The sequence below is a fragment of the Gracilinanus agilis genome, chromosome 4 (assembly GCF_016433145.1).
Source record: "Gracilinanus agilis isolate LMUSP501 chromosome 4, AgileGrace, whole genome shotgun sequence".
NCBI lineage: Eukaryota > Metazoa > Chordata > Mammalia > Didelphimorphia > Didelphidae > Gracilinanus > Gracilinanus agilis.
The window spans coordinates 512,367,606-512,388,271 of record NC_058133.1 but is presented as its reverse complement, the minus strand read 5'-3'; the positions used below and the strand labels follow the sequence as shown (position 1 = coordinate 512,388,271).

The following is a 20,666-nucleotide window of genomic DNA, read 5'->3' as shown; positions in this document are numbered from 1 at the left end:
TATGTTCTGGGGCCAAGCAGAACAAAGCCCGGGTCTACTGAAATGGGAAGCCGGCTCAAGTGGGCCCCTCTACACCTTCTCTCTTCAGGATAAATGTCTCCTACTCCTCCACTGGCTCCTCATACTTGCATGTTTCCCAGGCCATCTGAGCCCTGTCCTGGTCACCCCCATTCTGGGACATGCTCCAGCTTATCTCGGCCTTTCCTGAAATGCAGTGCCTGAAACTGAAGACAGTACACTGGCCAGATGGGCCCTGCTCAGGGCAGAGCAAGCCAAATGTGGGATGTGATTCTTCTCCGAATGCAACCCAGGCATGTTCTGTTCTGAACCTTTTGATTTCTTCTGAGGGTTGCAGTTTATTTTATCTTTAATTTGGAAGTTTGTCAAAAATAGACGTTAAAGCCAGAAGAAGGCTTGGAGATTCCTGAGTCCCACCAGCATTGCTCAATGAAGCTGTCCAGCAGCTCCACGAAAATTCCTAGCTTGGACACTTAGAAAGGGGAACCAAGGACTGAGTGAAAATGGGTTACGGGCTAAGTACTAATGGAAAGAGAACATAAGGCGAGAATAAAGAAACCCAGACATAGAAAGTTTTGGGATAAGGTAGACAGACAGCGAGAAAGCTCTGGTGGTCAAGAGCTTCTTGGTTAGGAGCTCTGATGGTTAAGAGCTTCTTTGCCAACTGTCATATAGCTCCTCTTATTGGGGTTACAACCATATGTGGTGGGAAGGGGAGAGCCAAGTGGTCTGATACATATGTAAACATCAGGAGATACAAACTGTTGGAACCTGAAATAACAGGTAGAGCAAACGTCTAGATCAGGAATCCGTGAGGCCTGAGGTCTTGATACAAATGCTGTTTGATTGAAGGTAAGGCAAGGAGACTGAGATAGCTGATCAGCCTTCCAGAGTGTAGCCTTAGGGAAGGGCTAGGATTTTGGCAAGGTTGAGGTTCAGTTTAACTCAAGGTTACAGAAATCAATCAGAAGCAATACAAGAGTCAGTTTTTGAGCATTCTTAAAATAATATCAAGATTAATGTATACCTGGATTGCTACACTGAATGCTCTCAGAATTGGCCAGGATGGCTCATCATTTTTCAGTCACAATTGTTGGGGAATGGCTTATGCCAAGAAGAGGCGTGGATTTCCTCACAGTTTATCTGGCCCAACACAACATTCTCAGGAAGAAAACTGAGGCCCAATGAGGGGAAGTGCCTTACTTAAGGCTGCACAGGTGGCAGAACTAGGACTAGAATGGAGAGTGCCAGACTCCCAATTAAGATAGTCAAAGAGCTCTTAGCCCAAATATATTCACCATTAAGTATAAGGACAGGCGGTGCATAAACAAAGACTAGCTTGACACTGACTTTCCAAAAATGTCCATTTCTTTTCACTGCAGTATTCATTCATTTAGTAATTCCATTCTATTCTGTTTGACTTCTTTGGACGCTATCACAGTTCTGAGCTGAAAGTCCTGTCACTACCAATCTCCAAACTTTCCAGGATTAGGCATATCAGTGACCAGTGCTCTCCCCAGGACAGATAACTTCTCCATCAGTGTGGCTCACAAGCACTCTCCAACCTGGGTGGACTGTCTCTGAGAGCAGCCAGGGCCAAATAATTCAGCACGGTAGAATTGCACTGATGATTCCTCCAGTGACCTATGTGGGCTAGTCCTTGGGGGACAGATATTGAGATCAGTGCCTGAAGCCCCTCTAGTGAAGGAGAGCCTTCCAGGGTTTCTATTCTATTGGCATAGCTACTGAGGGCCCAATGGTCATTTCTACACCATGAGGAGCCATCTCCGGGAGAAAGAATAATCAATACATGTCCGTTTTTCTAGAAACACAGATTTGGAAGGGAATTTAGGAGTTCTGCCACCTAGTCCAACTCTTGCTCAAGAATCTGTTCTAAATATCACCAGGGAGCGGCTAGGGGGCCATCCAGGAGGTGGGGCCATCCACCAAGAGCCAGCACCTGGGTTCGGTTAGGTAGCTTTTCCTCCTATCCAGCCCAAACAGAACAAATCTAGTCTCCTCTTTGAGACAATCTTTTAAATACTTAAAGGCAGCCATCATTCAGTGTTCTATTAGCCAGGCTATGTACCTTAACTGTCTCAGGCTCCTCGATATACTGCTCACTCTCCTCTAGTGTCCCCTCTCAAATACAGACAGTGGAGGAAGATTCTCTAGAAGGTGGCCCCCCCCCTCCTTGTGGACACTAAGCCCGTTTCACACTTTTGCCAAAGAAGATGTTCCAAGCAGTTCCTTACTGTTCTGTCTCTTACCTCCAAACACCTCCCAGAGTTTAACCCTTCGGTCCATGCCTCCTGTGGCGAGTAGCCTGGAGCCTGGGCTGAACTGCACAGCATTAACTTCTCCATCATGAGCGTCCTGGAAGAAGATAAGACCCCATCTCAGCTCCTAGTCATGTCCTTACCCAGACACTGCAATTGTAACCAAAGCCTGCATCCTAGCTCCTGAAGCAGGCCCGTTTATAAACACAACTGCTAATATAGGGACATGCTCTCAAATGAAAAGGCTAATACTAACACACCCACAACACCCCTTTACCACCTGTCTTAGAATCAATACCAATTCCAAGGCAGAACAGAGGTTAGGGATAGGCAATGGGGTTTACGCGACTTGCTCAGTCACATAGCCAAGAAGTGTCTGGAGCCAGGTTTGAATCTAGTCCCTCGTGTGTCCATGCCTGATTCTCTATCCACAGAGCCACCTAGCTGTGTCTAGAATTAGATTAAAAAAAAAATAACAACCCAATAAGCATCTTGGTGGTCTGATTTTGTGGCCTGCCTCCCTTATGTCCGAGCCATCTTTGCTTCGATTCAAACTAATCTGTGCTGTAATTTCTAACTTAGTGTGTGAGTTGATTGAGATCTCTTCTTGGAAAAAATAACATAGTAAAAATCTATAACCGAGTGGCTCTGCTTCACCAACCAGGTTCCACAAAGTCTATGAGGTGAGATCCAGAAATGTTTCTGGGACTGTTCCCCTGCCAGGATATGAGCATCAGCCTATACATGAGCAGTAGCACCAGGAGGGTCAGCTATAGCTATAGAAATAGTTTTTATATGAAATAAAATCTTTCACAAGACAATCTAACCATCAAGTCTTTTTGGAGCCAAAAGTCCCAAAGTAAGGACAGAGTACTCCTAGCCAGGCAAGAGCCTGCAGCAGTAGCAGTTGTGAAAAAGGAAGAAGAGGCCAGGTTGCTCGTAGGATGGGAAGCAGAAGTCGGTAGAAAGGATTTTTAAAATTGCAAGTCTCTCTTCCCATCTCATCCTAGGAATAAAGCATCACAAGCAGGGCCAGAATTAAATATGGGGTTCTTAGTGACTTGTCTGATGACAAGCATAAGCTATAATGACCTGCCTCTCTTCTGAAAGACTGCTTTCAGGTCTCTAACAAAAGGGTGAAATTGGAGGAAACATGCCTCACTGCAGCTCTTGGCTGACCTCCAGGATACGACAACCCTCCTGAACTGGACAGTGGATCAGGGCAAGTCCCATTCCCAATACTCTTCCTAGGTTTAAAGCCCACGCTTAGGCTGGACCGCAGTCTGGCCCCACTATTTTCTCAGGCTTCTATCAGCCCAGGAGGTCTCAGCTTGAAAACTTGAGATCAGGCACTATCATGTCCCTAGCGCACTCCACTCCAAACTCCTTGGGACAGGCTCTGTTGGATACCAGCCCAGCATGTCTTTCCCCTCTCCTCTCGGAAGCACGCACTGGACACATCCCAAACTGTCAGCTGCTCCACCATCCCAAGGACAACATGCCTTATGCTTGCCTGGGTACAAAAGGATGGGTGGGCTGCTGGGAGTTGTGAAGGCTGTAAGAGGGACCATGATTTCTCAGTGCAGTCAGACCTTTTACTTCTCATCACTGACCTCCAAAAACCGCCGAATCCACTGAGGAGATGGACTGCATAAGAGTCTGAACATCTGGTAGAACTCGAAGAGGTCTAGTTCAGATTTAGCAAACAAACTCTGAGGTTCAACTGGACGTACCTCCCGAGCCACTCTGCCAGGGACGAATGTACTTACGAAGACATAGACTGCCGTGGTGGGCACCCGAACTTCTTTATTAGAACTAGGAGGAGCATCCAAGTTATCCTGAGGAACAGGGAAGGAGGAGACAGAACGCCTCCTGAGGAAAAATACAAATGCAAATATGTTAAAACAGAAGATGAAACAGAGTGATTATGAGGCAAGATGGCAGAAAAAGAATCAGAGATGAATCTGCCTGACCAGATTGTTTCTATCTCTTTCCCTTCCCACCTTGGCTAGTCGAAGCACTCAGAGACTCACCAAAGAAAACATTTATTAAAAAAAGCCACGTGGGAGGGCTGGTCACCAGTGAAACAGGCACCCCCATTCACTGGGCCACAGACTCCAGGATGCTCAATTGAGCCTGTTGGCTCTGACTTGCAATGATTGGTGCCCAGTCTTCTGTGACTGCAAAATCACTAGAACGGTGAGATGGACTGCTCTCTCTCTCTTTAAAAAGACAGCCCAGGTCAGTACTGGGCCTGCCTCGTTACATACTTCATTGTCAATGTGGGAAGAATCCAGCCCACGCTCCTAACCACAGCAGCATCCAAGGCAAATACCAACATGCCGATTAGGAAGGTTAACAATAAGAGAGCATGGAGGGTCTGACCACCCCGGCTCCCATCTGGAAGGGCTAAGAGGAACATGCAGAGCATCCAGGTTAGTATTGTGTCTATCAGATGACTGAGGGCAAGGAGACAGGGGTCAGCATGGCTTCAATGTCCCACACTCACATGCTGGGCTAAGAGTGGATAATGTGTTCACCTGGCAGCATCAGAAGAAGGGTGGTGTCCCAAAAGGGGAGACTCGGACAGACTGGAGGGAAAGGTCAGAGGTCAGCATACAGCAAGATGTAAGAAACAGAAAGTTGAGGGGAAAAAAGGGAAGGAAGGCAAAAGCTAGAAGAAAAGCTGACATTCAAAGACTTTGTATTCCTTGCATCACTGATATTCTTGTGTATGTTCATTATACAGCTGTACAGATACAAATACATATATAAAAAGGTGAATGTTTTCTAACCTACCCAAAGATATTAGTGATAGAGTCCAGAAGGCCTCCAGCAGGCTGGGAGATTCGCTTACTAAAGGGGATAGGAGGACAGTTTTAAACCTTGTGAACAGTCTGCCCCAAACCCAATCAATGCCATCCACACCAAAAAGCAAGCTAGGAGAATATCCTACCACCGAGACCCAAACCCCACTGGGGCAAAACAATACAACACAGAACCAACCAGAAAATACACATGGGGAAAGGCAGGAGAGCACCTAGCTTGTAGAAAGTATTGAGGTCAGGAAGAAACTCATCTCTCTTTTCATGTCAAGAAACCTGTAGCTTTTCCTGACATGAAAGCAATTTGGTCTCAAGTGTTTTGAGCTTTAGAATTTCTGGCTATTCTTAAACACGCTGCAATGAAATGAGAAGAACCACAGCTTGGTCCATGAGAAACTTTTCTTTCAAAAATGTAGCAATGCTGCACCCTTTTCTAAGCTCGTGACAAAGTTTGACCTGCTTCACTTCTTGGCTCTCGGAAGGAATACCAGCAGAGGTACGACTGACAGCGGGAGTCTGGCTGCTCCAGCCACACGTTCCTTTACACCTTTCCCATATATCATGGAACACAGGAGGAGGCAGAGCCTGGGCACTGCCATCCCCGCCCGACTCCCTAACTTGGTCCGTGCCAACACTCAGGCTTCCTTTACTTCTGAAATGCACACTAAGCCTCCCTGGGAACATGACAAATAGGCTTCCGTTCTCTCCCGACACACGACGTGCTTACGTGGCGGTCCGGCTGAGTGTTCGAACGGGCGACGTCTCCTCGGCTGCGTCTGAAGCTTCTTCCACAAGCACTTCTATGTCATCATCCCTGGAGAAGGATGGGAATGTTTCTACTTTGTGAATCGGCTAGTGGCAGCCCCATCACGAATCTCTCCTGAAAAGCCCACTGCCATTTCTCATCCATCAACCACCTCTCTAACTAGGCCACACTGAGAACACTATTGGAAATATCCAAAGTGACGCTTATAGAAATCAAGTCCGGGGCTCCATGGAAAAACCTCACTTCAGAGCAAGCTTTTGGCTCCTTCGGACATCCAGCCCACTTTGCACTTGGAGGGCCCTGAGAGGCTACAGCCAAGCCAGAAGAGCATGAGAACTGCCAGTCACAAGTCCAGGAAGGGGAGGTGGGTAGGGGTGGTGGGCAAATGCAAAAACAATCTGGTCTACTAGCCCTAAGCTGAAGCCCAAGAGATGGCAGCCCTGGGAAGGATTCCATGCACAGAAGCTAAACTAGGAAAAAGAAGGCTGGCTGTGGAGGGGATAGGGGCAAAGATCTGCAAAGCAGCCAAGTAGCAATCCACATGACAGAGCACTAGAGAGCAGAGTCCACGGATTAGAGAGGGTTAGTAAAGCCAGAGGAAATTCTCACACACACATATTTGTTTTAAAAAGTGAGGTAGAGGGGCAGCTAGGTGGCTCAGTAAATAGAGCCAGGACTGCAAGAGAAGAGGTCCTCTTGGGTTCAAATCTGGCCTCAGACATTCCCTATCTGTGTGACCCTGGGCAAGTCACTTAACCCCCATTGCCTAGCCCTTCTTTACCCCTTTACCTTCTAACCCCCATTACCGTTCTTCTGCCTTAGAACCAATACTTATTATCAATTCTAAGACAAAGGTAAAGGCTTTAAAAAAAAGTGAGTTGGAGTCTAACAGCTACCCAAATTTCACTCTCAATATACTTTGTGTTTATGTTTGAACACAAGAGTATGAAACCACAGCCTTTCCAAAAAATCCCAGTGTTTCTAGACCAGGATCTGTTGCTAACAGCTAAGTCTACTCATTTGTAAAATGAAGGCCACAGATGGGGGGAGCTGTAGGGTGTCTCCCAACTCTATGGGGGAAGGGTGGAGGCATGAGGAGGCCCCCAAGGAGCTGACACTCAGACTGGAGCTCTGTATTCCCTCCTTCCAAGGGCTTTTGTTTATTTTTAAATGAATGTGAAAAGTTCCTCTCCTGGCAAAGAGGTGGCATTTCTTGTTCAGAACTTTTCTGCATGGGGGGAGGAAAGTGTTTTTCAAATTGAACACCCCACTCCCAACAAAATCTGTCCCTTCTCCCTGCCACTCTTTCCTCCCCAACTGAGAAAGAAAGAAAACCAATAATGTTTTGTTCTTAAGGCCTCCTGCTGAACTGCAGCCTCTGGAGAAGAGGAAAAGTAGAGAAAAGAATGAAAATGGAGGATTTGCTCTACTGAGATCCACACCAAGAACATGGAGCAGAGAGATGGCCCCTCTATGGTGTGCCATGTGTGGCACACAGCCCTGACCCCAGGGAACAGCAGCTCCTTAAGGATCCTGGAAGAATTCCTTCTCCTTGAGTCCCTCTTCCGAAGCATCCATACATGAAAACAGGGAAGACTGGGCTCACATGATGCTGACTCCTAGTACTCTTGTGGTCTTGGGCAAGTCATTGCACTCGGCCTCTATGTGTTAAACATCTCCTAGGACTGCTGATGTCATCAGCTTTAGAGCTTGAAGGAACCTTGGAGGCCACCTTGCCAATCCCTTCTTTTGGTGGAAAAAGTGAAGAAACTAGGCCTGGTGAGCTGGTCCACTCACCTGGGTCACCCCCAGGAGTGGTGGGATACATTTGTAAACCTTAAATCTGCTTCTGAAAGTTAATATGATTTTATGAAGACCTCCCTAATTATAGAAGAGCATGCACGTGCATGGCTGCAGAATGTTGCCCACTATCCCTGGAGATGGCAAGTCAAGGCCACATGGGCCAAGGAGAACAAATCATTTTTTTAGATCTGACGATTTCCGTCTGGCCTCAGACACTAACTAGCTGGGTGACCCACTGCCTAGCCCGCACTGCTTTTTTGCCTTGGAACCAATACGCCGTATTGACTCTAAGATGGAGGGTGAGTAGTAAAAGTAAATAAACGAGTTAACCTGAGGATTTCTGTGGGCCATACCAAAGTCCCCAGATTTAACACAATCAATTAAGCAGGGTCTGCTTCTAATACCTCTGGGGAAGGGTTAGGTCCTAAAGACACAACCTTCTTTATGGGACAAGACACAGAACCTAATTTCTGTGGTCCAATGTCCAGCTAATGATGCACTAAGCCAGTTGGGACAGAGTGCACCTGCCTCATTTTGACCTTGCACACTTCCCTGGAAGAACACTGACTAGTTGGACATACCCAGGAGACCTTAAAGAACTCAAATAGAAAACGATCCGCAATATTTTTTTACCTCCCATCTTAAGAGTCAATATAAGAGTATATTGATTCTAAGGCAGAAGAACAGAAGGGCCAGGCAACTGGGGTTAAGTGACTTGCCCGGGGTCACATAGTTAGGAAGTAGCTGAGGCCAGATTTGAATCCTGGACCTCCTGTTTCTAGGCCTGGCTCTCTTTGCCTCCTGAACTGTTTTTACTCTCTGGCATCTGCACTATAATCTCCATAAGGGCAGGGCTGAGTCTTTGCTCAACTTTTAACTCCACCATCTGGCAGGGGCCTGCACACAGGAGGCAGATCAATGTTTTTGGAACCCAACTTATTCAACTACCACCATGTCCCTGAATGGGATGTGTGTGCCATGATGGTGTGACACACCAGTTCCTATATTTCTCTTCCCATTTCTTCTAATGCTGAGAGGAGAGTGAGGCAGCTTGGTTATCACCAAATGTTAAGCCATTGAATATTTGGGTGAGTGGGGAGAAAAGGCCCCGTACTCTTCTGGATAATTGAAGGGAAAAGCCCTGCACATGCTAAAGGCATCATGGCCAATGGTGTTCTTATTGCTCTTTGGAAGCAAATTTATCCCAGAGAGATCAAGATCAAACCCATTCTCAGCCTTATCTGCAAATGACACAAGCCTCAATCTCAAAAATGCCCTAGGAGCAACCATCTCACAAGCTGGCCAATGCATGCAGGGCTGGGAAGCTTCTTACTTACCGTCCCTGCAGGCACCACCCCCTGCTCCCCCGCAATCTTTCTGCCTGTTGAAGTGAGCTCCTACCAAGAAGCATCAATGCCAGAGAAGGAGTGAGCTCTCAGGCAGGCTCCCCTCCCCTTCCTTGCCGATTCCTTTTTCTGTATGGGCTTCACCCCCTGGAAGGTTCTACCACCCGCTATTTGAGGTTCTGCTCATTCATGTACCTTTTCTGCCTCAGTATATTACAGAGAATATTTCAAGTCCTTTCCCATCCCCCAAACAGTAGGAACAAAGGACACTGTACAAAATCAGTGACGGCCTTGACAGATGTGGCCGTGTTTGGCCTTGGGGCTCCAGCAACAACAAACAGCTGGGGGAGGGGTGGGGAGTGCATTACCTTTAAAATCAGGAGGCATCAATCAAGTAATAACAAGCCCCACCCCCCCATTTTGAGGCCCCAAATGGTCCTAAGAAGGCAAGTGAAATCTGTGCTGTGGGCTCAGAGCAGCTATCTGAATGGCTGCCCAGGGATAGTCTGCTTCGCTTCCTCTCCGTGATGGTCGTGCATTTTAAGGTCTGAAGAATTAGATGCCAGGCAAAAGCCAAATGGCATCGTCTGAGCCAAGCAGAGGAAGGGAAGGGTGTGGTCAGAGAGCCAGCCTACAGGAACGGAGGTGGCGTCCAGGGAGGGTTTCTGGCTTTTCGGACCAGGACAATGAGGGAGTGGGATGAGCCAGGCAGACCCCCTGTGTGCTCTCTTATTGCTCATGTGTGACCTCTCAGTTTCTCAGAGGAAGAAGGAGTTGCTGTGCAATCCGGGCTCTTCCTCCTGACTGCTTTACAAATAACATCTATTTCTAGCACTGAAAATAGTCACGGCCAAGTCCTGTATGGATACTGTGGCCGAGAGCTGGCCAGACCAGGCCAGGCTAGGTGAGGAGCGGCAGCCTAATGGCTCCCCTCAAGGGGAGGGCAGGCTTTTGACTCTGATGGTCAAGTTCCTTCTTTCTGTGGCTTTGAACTCACTTCCTCATTCGAAAATATAGAAAACCCTGCCCTCTTGTCCCTCCTGGAAATTCTGACCATTTAAGAATTTGGGGAAAACAGTGCTGGTGTCCCCTGGCAATGCTGAGGGTGAACAAGAATGACCACTGGGACCAAGTGAAGGGAGAGGAAAAGATGAAAAATTGTAATGTCTACAAAGTGAGCTGAATGGCTGTTTCCTTCCTAAACCACCTAAGCTTTCTGGCTGAGGAAGAGCCCTTTGGCATTCAGAAAACTTGCCCCAATTTGTGCTTAAATATCTGGTAGGAGTTGTGCTGGGGAACCTACTTCAGAACAAGGAGACTCGGGCAACGTGCCATGCCCCTCCTCCTGGACGTTCTGTCCTGACTGCTTCTAAGGTGGGTGAGGGCAGGAAGATCCCCTGACAACAGCATAATCAGGAGGTCTGGTATTTTCACAATAACTCTCCTTCAAGAGCTGCAAGCTTTGAAACACCACGTGGGTTAAGACAGTGAACAAGGGCTGAATTTTATTTCAATTCATATGTAAAAAATGGACACAAACAAAAAGTCAGGTCTCAGCTCACTGCGGGAGGCCTGGGGCTCCTGTGGCCCTACTAAGGGTATTCAAGGCAACAGAGGGCCAATAGCAGGCCCTCTATTTGGTCATTTTTTAAAGCTAGCAATCCTGCCCTGTTGGCCCAGCAATCCTCTCCTCCTTTATTGTCACACTTCTTCCTCCCCTCAGTCAAGAACAGCTCTCAGCCTATTGCTGCTGGGCTCGGGCCACAGTGCCTTTTGGACAGCCCCTACCCAATTTCCAAGCATCACTCAGCAGGCTGCAGGGGATGAGAGGTGGGGCACAGAAAGAGGCTGAGCTAAGGATGGCCAGAATGGGCAGCTGGGCTTGGCCTACCCACTGTCCAGGACACTTACGGTTCTACAGGCAATGGCTCTTTGGCAGCTTCAGCAAGTTCCTTCTGCAGCCGGGCCTGGCGGCGTCTAGAAAAAGTCACAGGATTAAAACCAAAACTAAGACCCTTGCATGTGCTGATGGAGATCTACCTACAGGGGGCTCTGTGACTGTTTCCATGAAAACAGCTGGGAATTGATGGTAGGTCAGGAAGAACTCTGAGGCTGAACCATAAGCACACATGCACACTCACCCATTCCCTCTCCGTCCCATCTCTTTCTCTCAAATCCAATAGCCACCCAGTTACTCTCTTTACTAGCAAAGACAAGACAGAAATGGGAGAAAAAAGAGGGTTAGAGAAGTCATATGACTTGGTAGTAAGTGGGAGAGGTGGATTTTGACCTGGTACTCCAAGGTCCCTTCCATGACCTCCTACCTATGCAAAAGGAATGAAACAAGGGGGACAGCTGGGTGGCTCAGTGTTTAGAGAGCTAAGCCTGGAGACAGGAGGTCGTGGGTTCAAATCTGATCTCAGACACTTTCTAGCTGTGTGACTCCATTAAGTCCCTTAATCCTCACTGCCTAGCCCCAACGCTTTTCTGCCCAAGAACCAACACAAAATATAGATTCTAAGATGTAAGATGTCTTGGGGGGGGTGGGTGGGAAGGAACAGAGCAGCTCTATTGTACTTTCTGCCCAGTGCTGATGAAGAGAAATGGGGAGGGCTAAAGGTAAAGCAGCCAGGGCCCCTCCAGCTGCCTCCCCCAGGGAAAGCCAGTCTTGGTCTTCTCAGGCCCAAGGGCAGCCAAGGATCTGCTAAGACCCTCTTTCCAACTCCCCTGCTTGTTCATGAGCCAGGATCCTCCTGCTCTCCCAGGCAGGGGGAGACTTACCCACCCTCTGGATTCATTTTCTTCTTCTTTGTCCTCCTGCCCAATTCACCCAGCCCTGTCACTGAGGCCCTCTCCTGCCTTTCAATCCCACTGCCCATCCCCTCCAATCCAGCTTCCTGAAACCATGCTTTCATCATGTGACATCCTTGCTCAAACCATGATGGATTACCATACAAAAGAATACACAAAGTAACAAAAAATAAGGCATCTAGAGATCTACGGAGAGCCCTAAGCAAAATGAGACAAAAATGAAAAGCCCATGTTCTGGCCCCTCTCCTCCCCAATCCTAGGAAGTGAACTAACTGGGATGGCGATCGCTATCCACTTACATGTACTTTGATTGCATAATTACTACATTTTTTGGTGAATTTTTATTAAGTGTCTGCTATGTGCCAGGCTCCATTTGATGTTCTATCTATGCTAGAAATTGTCATAAGATAAGTGAACAGTAACTGTTTCTAGGAGATTTGTGCCTAAAACAACACAAAGTAGGAGTCTTTTTCTTCTTGGCTCCTGGTCTCCTAATCTGGCCTCCTGCCTTTTGGAGGGTAGGGCCCATTCTATGACTTCTAGTGTCTCTCTCTCTCTCAATAAAGAGCTTATCATTTACTCAAAGGGACTCCATCAGCACTGCTGGGATACAGAGAGCTTGGCTGGTGTCTGATGAGAAAGCTCAGGCCCAGTGGGCCTTAAGGAGGAGGGTCACAGATCAGAGAGGCCTGCAGCCAGCCTCCCAACACCTGACTGCAAAGGTTCCCCCACCCTGGCTGGCTGCCTGACTCTCTAACCTGCCTAATCTGGAAGGAAAAGCCTGAAGCCCAGCTCTCCTTTCCCAGCATGACTCTCCTTTCTTCACTTCTTCTCCCACAAACAGGTTCTCATTCTCACCAGGAACACAGCAGGGAAGGTCCCCCCACAAAATCATAAAAGGCCTCTTCTCTTGGGGCCCAGGGAGGCAGAGCCCAAGTTCCCTGGATGGTTTACAGCACAATCTGCCTAACTGGGACAGGAAGCCATCTCAGTTACATTAGGGATGACCTCAAGTATTAATGGCAAGTACTACTTCAGGAGGTCCAAAGCAGAATTAACCCTTGGTTAACTGGTGGGGTTGAGATTAAGTCCTCCCCTATGGTGACAGGATCACCTCTTTGGTGAGACAGGATATCGTGTCTAAACCTCCAGGTGTAAAGAGGTCTAAAATTCACAGAGGAATTTGATCCGAGGATGGGTAACTTCCAAGAAGGAAGCTGAAGACATCATAGCAATTCTGGTCAGAAGAACTGAGCTGGAGGATGAAGGAGTCAGGGAACAACTTTTTCTGGCCTGGAGCTGTGATTTCATTGGGTGTTGGGGAACTCTATCATTGTAGATTAGGCTCTCAGAGCTCCCAGCTGGGATCTGGAAAGAGGCTAAGCAGTTTGCCCAGGCTTGGCCCAAGCAAGGGTCTTGGGCCAGGTCTTTCTGCACTATGGCCCACTGCCTCCTGACCCAGCCATGAAGGACAAACAAAAAGTGCTGTGTGAGAATGTAGGCAGCATAGATGGACAGAGTGACCAGAATTAGTCATGAATGCGAAGGATAATAAACAAACAAGCTATGTTGGGACCAGAAGGACCAAAGACGACCCAGACCCTGAGCTGGGGGTGGATGGGACAATGACAACTGCTGATGAAAGGAGTCTCACACCCTCCACAATCCAACTCCTGCCTATCTCTTTCCAAGCTGTGTACTTGCTCTTCCACCCTTGATGATGGAGACAGGTTATAAACACCTCAAGAGCCTAGAATAAGGACCAAATTGAACAAGGTATCACTTAGTAGGGATAAAGATGAAGCCCTGGCCTAGTTTGAAAAATCAACCTCAAAATATAAGCAGGAGGAGGTGTACATGGAAAAGACACAAGGTGTGTGGAGTAGTTAATATGAGATGTAGCAGCTAAACGCACATATGCACATTAGGCTGTTAGCAGGGGTAACATCCCAAAGGGAGAAGTCGGCCACTATCTACATCTGATCTTGGCCAGTCACTATCTACTTAACACATCATTACATTATCTTGTAGGCCTGTTTTCTAATTCTAGTTTCTATGACATGTAATGAAGAACACTGGAAAACTAGCAAAACTCTTAGAGGATGGCAAGGGGAAGCTAAGGGCCCTGTGGGCATTCAGCGGGGCCATAAGCCCAGAAGGCCCAGGCAGGCTTTAAGAGCATCATACCAAGGAAGAGAGAGATCCACTTTGTGGTGCCTGGTGGGAAGAACTAGGAGCAGTATACAGAACTGACAGAGGAGGGTTTTAGGCTCAACATCAGGCAGACTTTTCCAATAATTAAAACTCTCCAAAAGTGGAGGTTTTGAGGGATGACCACATATGTCTTTGGAATCGTAGAGAAGGGATTTTCATTCAAGTAGAGGTTGGAATAGGTGGCCTCTGGGATTCTGAAGATACTTGTGGTTGTATGTGGAACAAAAGGTATGGTAGGCATTCCTAAGAATCTATTGAATTTGTGAGATACAGAATGTCCAAGTGGAATCCATTAGTTTTCTAGAACTTTCCAAATAAACCTGGTATCAAGTGCTTGAGAGAAGTCATCATCTGGGGAGGTTCCAGGAGGCTGATTTAAAAAGGAAAAATCACCACATGCTTCAAAATAATAAAATATCAGTTAGCTTTTGAAAACTGTCGGTTTTTGTTAATGTGAAGCTACAAGAGGCAAGTCAAAAAGAAGAATGAGTTTCTTGGTGCTTACCAGAAACTGAGCACCCAGTAAAGCCTTCCCCTGACCTCCTCTTGGTTAGGAATGAAGAGCCCTCCCCCAGTATGAAGTCAGCTAGACATCTCACCGGGAGTCCTTTTCATTTTCTGCATTGAGACGATTGGCCTCCTGGGCTTTCTCAGCCATCCAGCGAGTGACCAGCTCTTGGTTATCCTCAGTAGTCTTTCTCAGCTTCTCTTCTAAGGCAGTAAAGGTGATCTGCAGGGCATCATATTCATCCTTTAGGGTCTGGTTGGCTCTTTCAAAGTCCTGAAGCTTATTGCGAAGTTCTTGGCACTCAGCTTCCAGCTCACTGATTTTCTGCAAATATTCAGCAATTCTGGAAGTACACCAAGGCCAACGAGAGGAGATCAGCAACAGGTGAGTCCCAAACGCCAAGCTCTGGGAAAGTCCTATTTCCACTTACTTTGCTTCATTCATCTGCATCTCCCGGTCCTTCTGCTGCATCTGGTTATTCAGGTCAATCACCGATTGAGCTAACTAGGGGATAAAGAAATATATATAGAACCTGTTAGACAAAACACACTGAAAAATGACTGGATGGTCTTACCACCCTCCCATAGCGATGATCACCCTCCTATCCACCATTTTGAGGGAACAAATGAGTGACCAGATAGATATTCTCACCTCCCCACGTTTCTTATGTAATTCAGTTAATTCTTCTTGATGTTTAATTCTCAGCTGGGCCATTTCTTGTAATTGAGCATCATTCCACAAGCCATCATGTCCTGGACTAAGATTCCAAAAATCAGCCAAGTGAAGGGAGCATGGGGAAGCCAAAGAAGGAAAGAAAGAAATCAAGTGACCTTTGGGGTCAAACTTAAATAGCAGAACATCTTCATTACAGAAATTATCCATAGCCCTTAACTCACTTCCAAACTAGAATAAAAATGCCCGGATCTCTGGCCTAGTGGAAAAGGAACCAATTCTCCAAAGGAGAGATACCTAATCATCAGAGAATACCTGATTTCATGCCTGCCTTGCAAGTCGTGTTTTTCTGCTTGTAGTTTGTCAGCCAACACCGACTGTAGGTCTGATTTCTCCAGCAACTTATTATCTGTTAGAACAAGAAATCCATGCATGAAGAGCAAAACCAAAATCCAGCCTGAACCCAAAGACTGACATTATGTCCTCAGTAATGCTTGCATTAATTATGTACCATAAAATGTGGGGTTGGGCCACCTTCAATAAGGCAGCAAGAGCATTAGAATATTTTTGATGAAGCCCAAAGTATGGCAACTTTGAATGGCTTCCATTCTAAGCACAGGTTGCAAGGCCCAAGAAAGGTGTAGAAGCACGGCCAACAGAATACTCTTATATCAAGGACACAGTGAATTTGCCTTATGCCAAAGAGATCATTTATACTCCACTCTACTCACCTAGCAGAGGAAAAACAAGGCTGAGATTTTCCCTGTCACCCAGCTGGAAAGTAGAACCAGCCCTTGAACACAGACCTTCCTAGTCCAAGTATGGTGCTCTCTCTTATCCAATAATTCTGCTGCCACCTAACAACTGGTTGGGCCAGTTACTAATCTTTTCTAATTGTAAACAGTAACAAAAAAGATACAGTTCATAGGGTCACAGTTCTAAAACTGAAGGGGACTTAAAAAAAATTAAAATCCTTATCTTCTGTCTTATTGGTTCTAAGGCAGAAGAGAGGTAAGGGCTAGGCAATGGAGGTTAAGTGATTTGCACAGGATCTCACAGCTAGGAAATGTCTAAGATCAGATTTGAACCTAGGACCTCTCTTCTCTAGGCCTGGCTATCAATCCACTGAGCCACCCAGCTACCCCCGAAAAGGCCTTCTTGAAGCCATCTAATTTAATGCTCTCATTTTACAGATGAAGAAATTGGGGGTCAGGAAGATTTAAAGGAAGGGATTGAAACCTCTATCCTTTTGTTTCCACTCCCAGCTCTTTCTATCCCATTGCTCTGAAGCAGTAATTCTCATTTCTGGTTTTTCTATTTTTCTCAAGTTGTTGCTAGTTATCAGATAGGAGTTACGGAAAACTCACACAAAATAGATTTTAATTCAAGACAACAAAATAACCTCACCATGACCTTCCATCTCTAACTTCACACATGACATTAATGTGTGCCTGTGTGCATGTATGTGTGTTTGTGTGGCAGAAGGGAGGAAAATGAGTTTGGAAGGAAATAGGCATTTATTAAGCACCTTCTAAAGTGCCAGGCATGAATATTATCTCATTTGATCCTCACAACCCCAGGAGGTAGGTGGTGTTGTTATGCTCACTTTGCAGGGGAGGAAACCAAAGTAGACAGAAGTTAAATAACTTGCCTATAGTCACATAGCTAGAACGTGTCTGAAGCTGGATTTGAGCTTGGATCTTCCTCACTCCAACCTCAGCACTCCATCCACTCTACCACAAGCCACTATGAAATCACTGTCACAACTCTCAAGCAGGCTAGAAGTTAGCAGTCCTGTGAGCAAGGCCTTAGACTGCTTGGGGTCTGTTACAATCAAGTGTCTCCTCTTGAAGGTATCATGACTTCTTTTCCTATGTTGCCTTCTCTCTGGTGCTTTCCTCTTAACCCCATGGGCAAAAAGCCCAACTCAAGGTTCCTTTATGTACACTGAGATGATGATTAGCAAGTGACTATGAACACAGATATTACAACTTCTGCAAGTCATGATATCCATAGTGGGCCCCCACTATGGCCTGGTGACAAACAATGGTGGCAGTGATTTATGGGGGGCAGTACTGAACAGAAAGTTTTTTAGGCCACTAGATTAAGAGTATCCCACATCTATTATACCATTTTAGGTCTTTCAATGGACACGTTGGGGAGGGCCTTCGAAAAGGCCCCTTCAATGACAAAGGAAAAAGCAGAGGAGATGGGCTAGATGGAGAGACACTACTTATATGACCCAGAAAGACCACAAGGAACTGGCCAAAGGTGAGGTTTATTCCAAGAGGAGAAAATGCCTCTTTCTGAGCTTCTTCTACTCAGTCTTTCAGGCAAGAGAATGCTCAGAATTGGCAGGGCGGCAGCATGCCTGCTACCCTCACAGCTCCCAGTGACAAGCCATATGGCTCCATAAAAAAATCATTCATTAGAGGCAGACAGCTGGGCTGGTTCAGGAAGAAACCCAAATTGAGCACAGAATTCTAGAGTTCAAAGGACTTTAAAGACTACATACTCCAATGCATCAGATTAGAATTAAGCAGAAAAGAGCCGGATATGAAGGGATATTGACCAAGGTCACACAAATGGGCAGCTGCGACCAGTCCCTTGATATATAGTGGGGCTGTTGCTATAGCTCACCAGCATCTGGAAGCTGGAAGGGACCTCAGAAGCATTCTTCTATTACAATGCTGACAAAAGGACATCCCAGCCCTGCCCACTCAACCTTTCGGCAGAGCACCAATCTAAAGGGATTCTTTTAGCTTAATCATTCCTTCTAGGACTCCTAAGACCTACATGGGAGCTCCAAGGCTGGCAGCTCATCACTCTGACCCTAATGAGACATGAGTTCTCTCAAGGCTGAGGTGCCATACATTTGGGAAGCTGAAGGGAAACCTGAAAAAAAAACAACCAACTGATTTAAATTTAAAAGGGGTTGAAAAAGTAATTCATGTAAGAGGTACTCAATAAATGTTGATATTAAGCTGTAAAGGAAGCTGGTAATTGTCCAATAATGACTTAAATAAAGTACATGACAATTTGTAGTCCTTGGCACTAGGGAAAAAAAAGTTAATTTAGAGTGGATTTTCTTGACCTTTATATAAAAAAGGTTAACATTTAAACTTATATAGTTAGTTACTATAATAAAAAATTTCTAAGCTTAATCGACCTTCAAAGTTAGACTACAAATATTTGAAAGCATCCCTGCCCTCAGGGAGTTTCCAGTAGGAGATATGGATAAAGAATAAAGATAAGCTGCCACCAGCAGCCACTATTATCCTGACCATTTATTAGGCATCTATTCTAAGCAGAGCAGCAGGGGACTTAGTTTGGAGTCACTAAGGCTTAGGTTCAGGTCCTACCTTTGATACAAAATGCCAACTCTCTTAGTCACACAGTGCTCTTGGCAGCCTCTAAGACAAACTGACAATTTGCACTGGGTGAGGGAGTTTCCACATCCTGAGTTCCCCAAGCTGATGAAAGGACAGTTTGGGGGTGGAGGGTGGGTAGACAAGAAAGTATGGGCAAAGAATTTCACAAAGTGTTAGGCAAGACTAAATTCAAGTAGGTGGGCATCCCTGCCCTCAAGGAGTTTCCAGTCAAGGGGGGGGGGGGGTCCAACATCTCTGACAAACCATACAACTGCCTAGTGAATCCAGGATTATTTTTAGGTCAAAGTGAATGGCTGCTGGTCTGGGTTCTGAGTATTTCTGACAGATGTTGCTGCTCAGAGCTAGAAATCATCCTCACCCCACTCTCCAGGATGGGCTCCAATATTATCAATCATTTCTTTATCAGGTTCCCAGCACTACTAATCACAGCCCCTAACAATGGGCAAGTGCCAAGATGGCAGCCACGGGAGTGTGAGCCTGAAGAATCCCTTGTCCTCTGGGTTACTCCTGGAGCAGGTCGTTAGAAAGAACAAAGCAAACACCCCAAGGGTGATGAGTGAGAGCATTAACTAGCCCAGGATGCACAGGGGGCACCTGCAGAGCCTGTGTTCTTTTTCTATTCAAGAGGGACTGAAGGTGCCCCTTCCAAAGGTGATAGGGCCAGAAACTCACATTTAGGTTAATGTTAAATAAAGCTGTTTAGGGCAGCCACGAGGAACAGAAAATGCAGAGCAGAGTACTGAGAGTTTTCCTTCCAAAATGGCCAGTGTCATCATTTCAACGTGGGGAAACAAGAGCCTTAGGGGAGAAGCATGTCTCCAGGACCACCCGGCCACGAACTTGGGGACCTCACGGCTGCAGTCGTGGCTCAGCCCACCGCGCCCAGTTAGCAGAGACTTAAAAAAAAGGAAGCAAACACCGAGACTGACTTAGGAAGCAGCGAAGTGACGCACGGAAACGTCCCCAAAGGAATTCTGAGAATGAGACTGATACAAAGAGACAGAGACAAGGGAGGGGAAGGGAGATAAAAAGAGACAAGACAAGCCGGCGGGTCAGCGCCGCGTGCCGCCTACCACCCAGGGGAGCCTGAACGTCAAAGGTCTATAGGAGGCCTGGGCACAGAGCTCAGTCCGGGGGAAGCTCACCTGTTCGAGGCCAGATTAAGGACCCCCGGTGTCTCTAGTCTCGCGCAGTGGGCATCGCCCCCTCCCCCACGCCCCCCCCAGCTCTCATGGCAGGCCCGGAGCCCCGGAAGCACGTGGGCAAGACGAGGAGGAGCGGGAGGCGCGAGGGACCCGACGGGCACTCACACTGCGCGATGATTTCCTCGAAGGCCTGCCTCTGGAGCCGGTCCCGCCGCCGCAGCTCGTCCGCAATGTGGCGCTTCCAGCTCGGGAGCCCGGCGCCCCGGAGGCCCGTCGACATCGCCGCCGTCACCGTACCGGGCTCTTGCCGCCCCCCGCCGCCTGCTTCTGGCCCACGTCCGCCGCGCCCGCCCCNGGTCAGTTCTCTAGCCGGCCCCAGAGGAGCAAAGGTAGGGGCTCTCCTCCCTCCTCGAAACCGGAACGGCCAAATGGCTAGAGGTTGGGTCCTGGAGAAGCCCTCTAATGCCATTCTACTTACAGGGGTGCATCAGTGTCCTTTAGCTTTAGGATTCCTGTTAAGAACCATACACAGAGTTCATAGAAGTCACTTAGATTTGTACACTTATATCATGGAAAAGGTTTCTCTAAAAAATCAGTGTGCTCACATCTTCATTAAATGCCTCTTCCCAAAACAATAAAAAATGACATATATGATAAAATATTATATACATTATATAAAAGTACATAGAAAGAAATATAAAATTATAAATATATATATATAAATAACTCAAGCAGAATTGTTTATTCAGTGAGATTCCTCTTTTCTCGCATCCTTTTATCTATTGGCAAAAAGAAGGTAAACAGATGACTGACCTTTAGCAGAATCAGCAAAGAGACTCACTGATACTTTGCCCTCGGCACAATGCAGTAGGTTAAATAAAAATTTA

At 46.8% G+C, this 20,666-nt stretch overlaps 1 protein-coding gene and 1 non-coding gene across 5 annotated transcripts in view; both read right to left on the bottom strand.

Annotated features, from left to right (window-relative positions):
* Positions 1-20,059, bottom strand: part of ATG16L1 (autophagy related 16 like 1) — a 30,935-nt gene extending 10,876 nt beyond the window's left edge. Inside the window, exons 1-11 of one of the 4 annotated variants that reach the window (XM_044673304.1) lie at positions 19,945-20,059; positions 15,558-15,651; positions 15,222-15,327; positions 15,001-15,074; positions 14,662-14,913; positions 10,949-11,014; positions 5,850-5,936; positions 5,097-5,153; positions 4,838-4,888; positions 4,067-4,169; positions 2,289-2,394 (exon numbers count right to left, since the gene is read on the bottom strand). In XM_044673304.1, the coding sequence (XP_044529239.1) occupies positions 2,289-2,394; positions 4,067-4,169; positions 4,838-4,888; positions 5,097-5,153; positions 5,850-5,936; positions 10,949-11,014; positions 14,662-14,913; positions 15,001-15,074; positions 15,222-15,327; positions 15,558-15,651; positions 19,945-20,059 (1,111 nt within the window). The remainder of the gene's footprint in view (positions 1-2,288; positions 2,395-4,066; positions 4,170-4,837; positions 4,889-5,096; positions 5,154-5,849; positions 5,937-10,948; positions 11,015-14,661; positions 14,914-15,000; positions 15,075-15,221; positions 15,328-15,557; positions 15,652-19,944) is intronic. The other 3 variants (XM_044673305.1, XM_044673306.1, XM_044673307.1) reach the window with 3 other exon arrangements.
* Positions 3,620-3,911, bottom strand: LOC123248244. The gene has a single exon (XR_006506313.1).
* Positions 20,060-20,666: the final 607 nt, after the last annotated feature.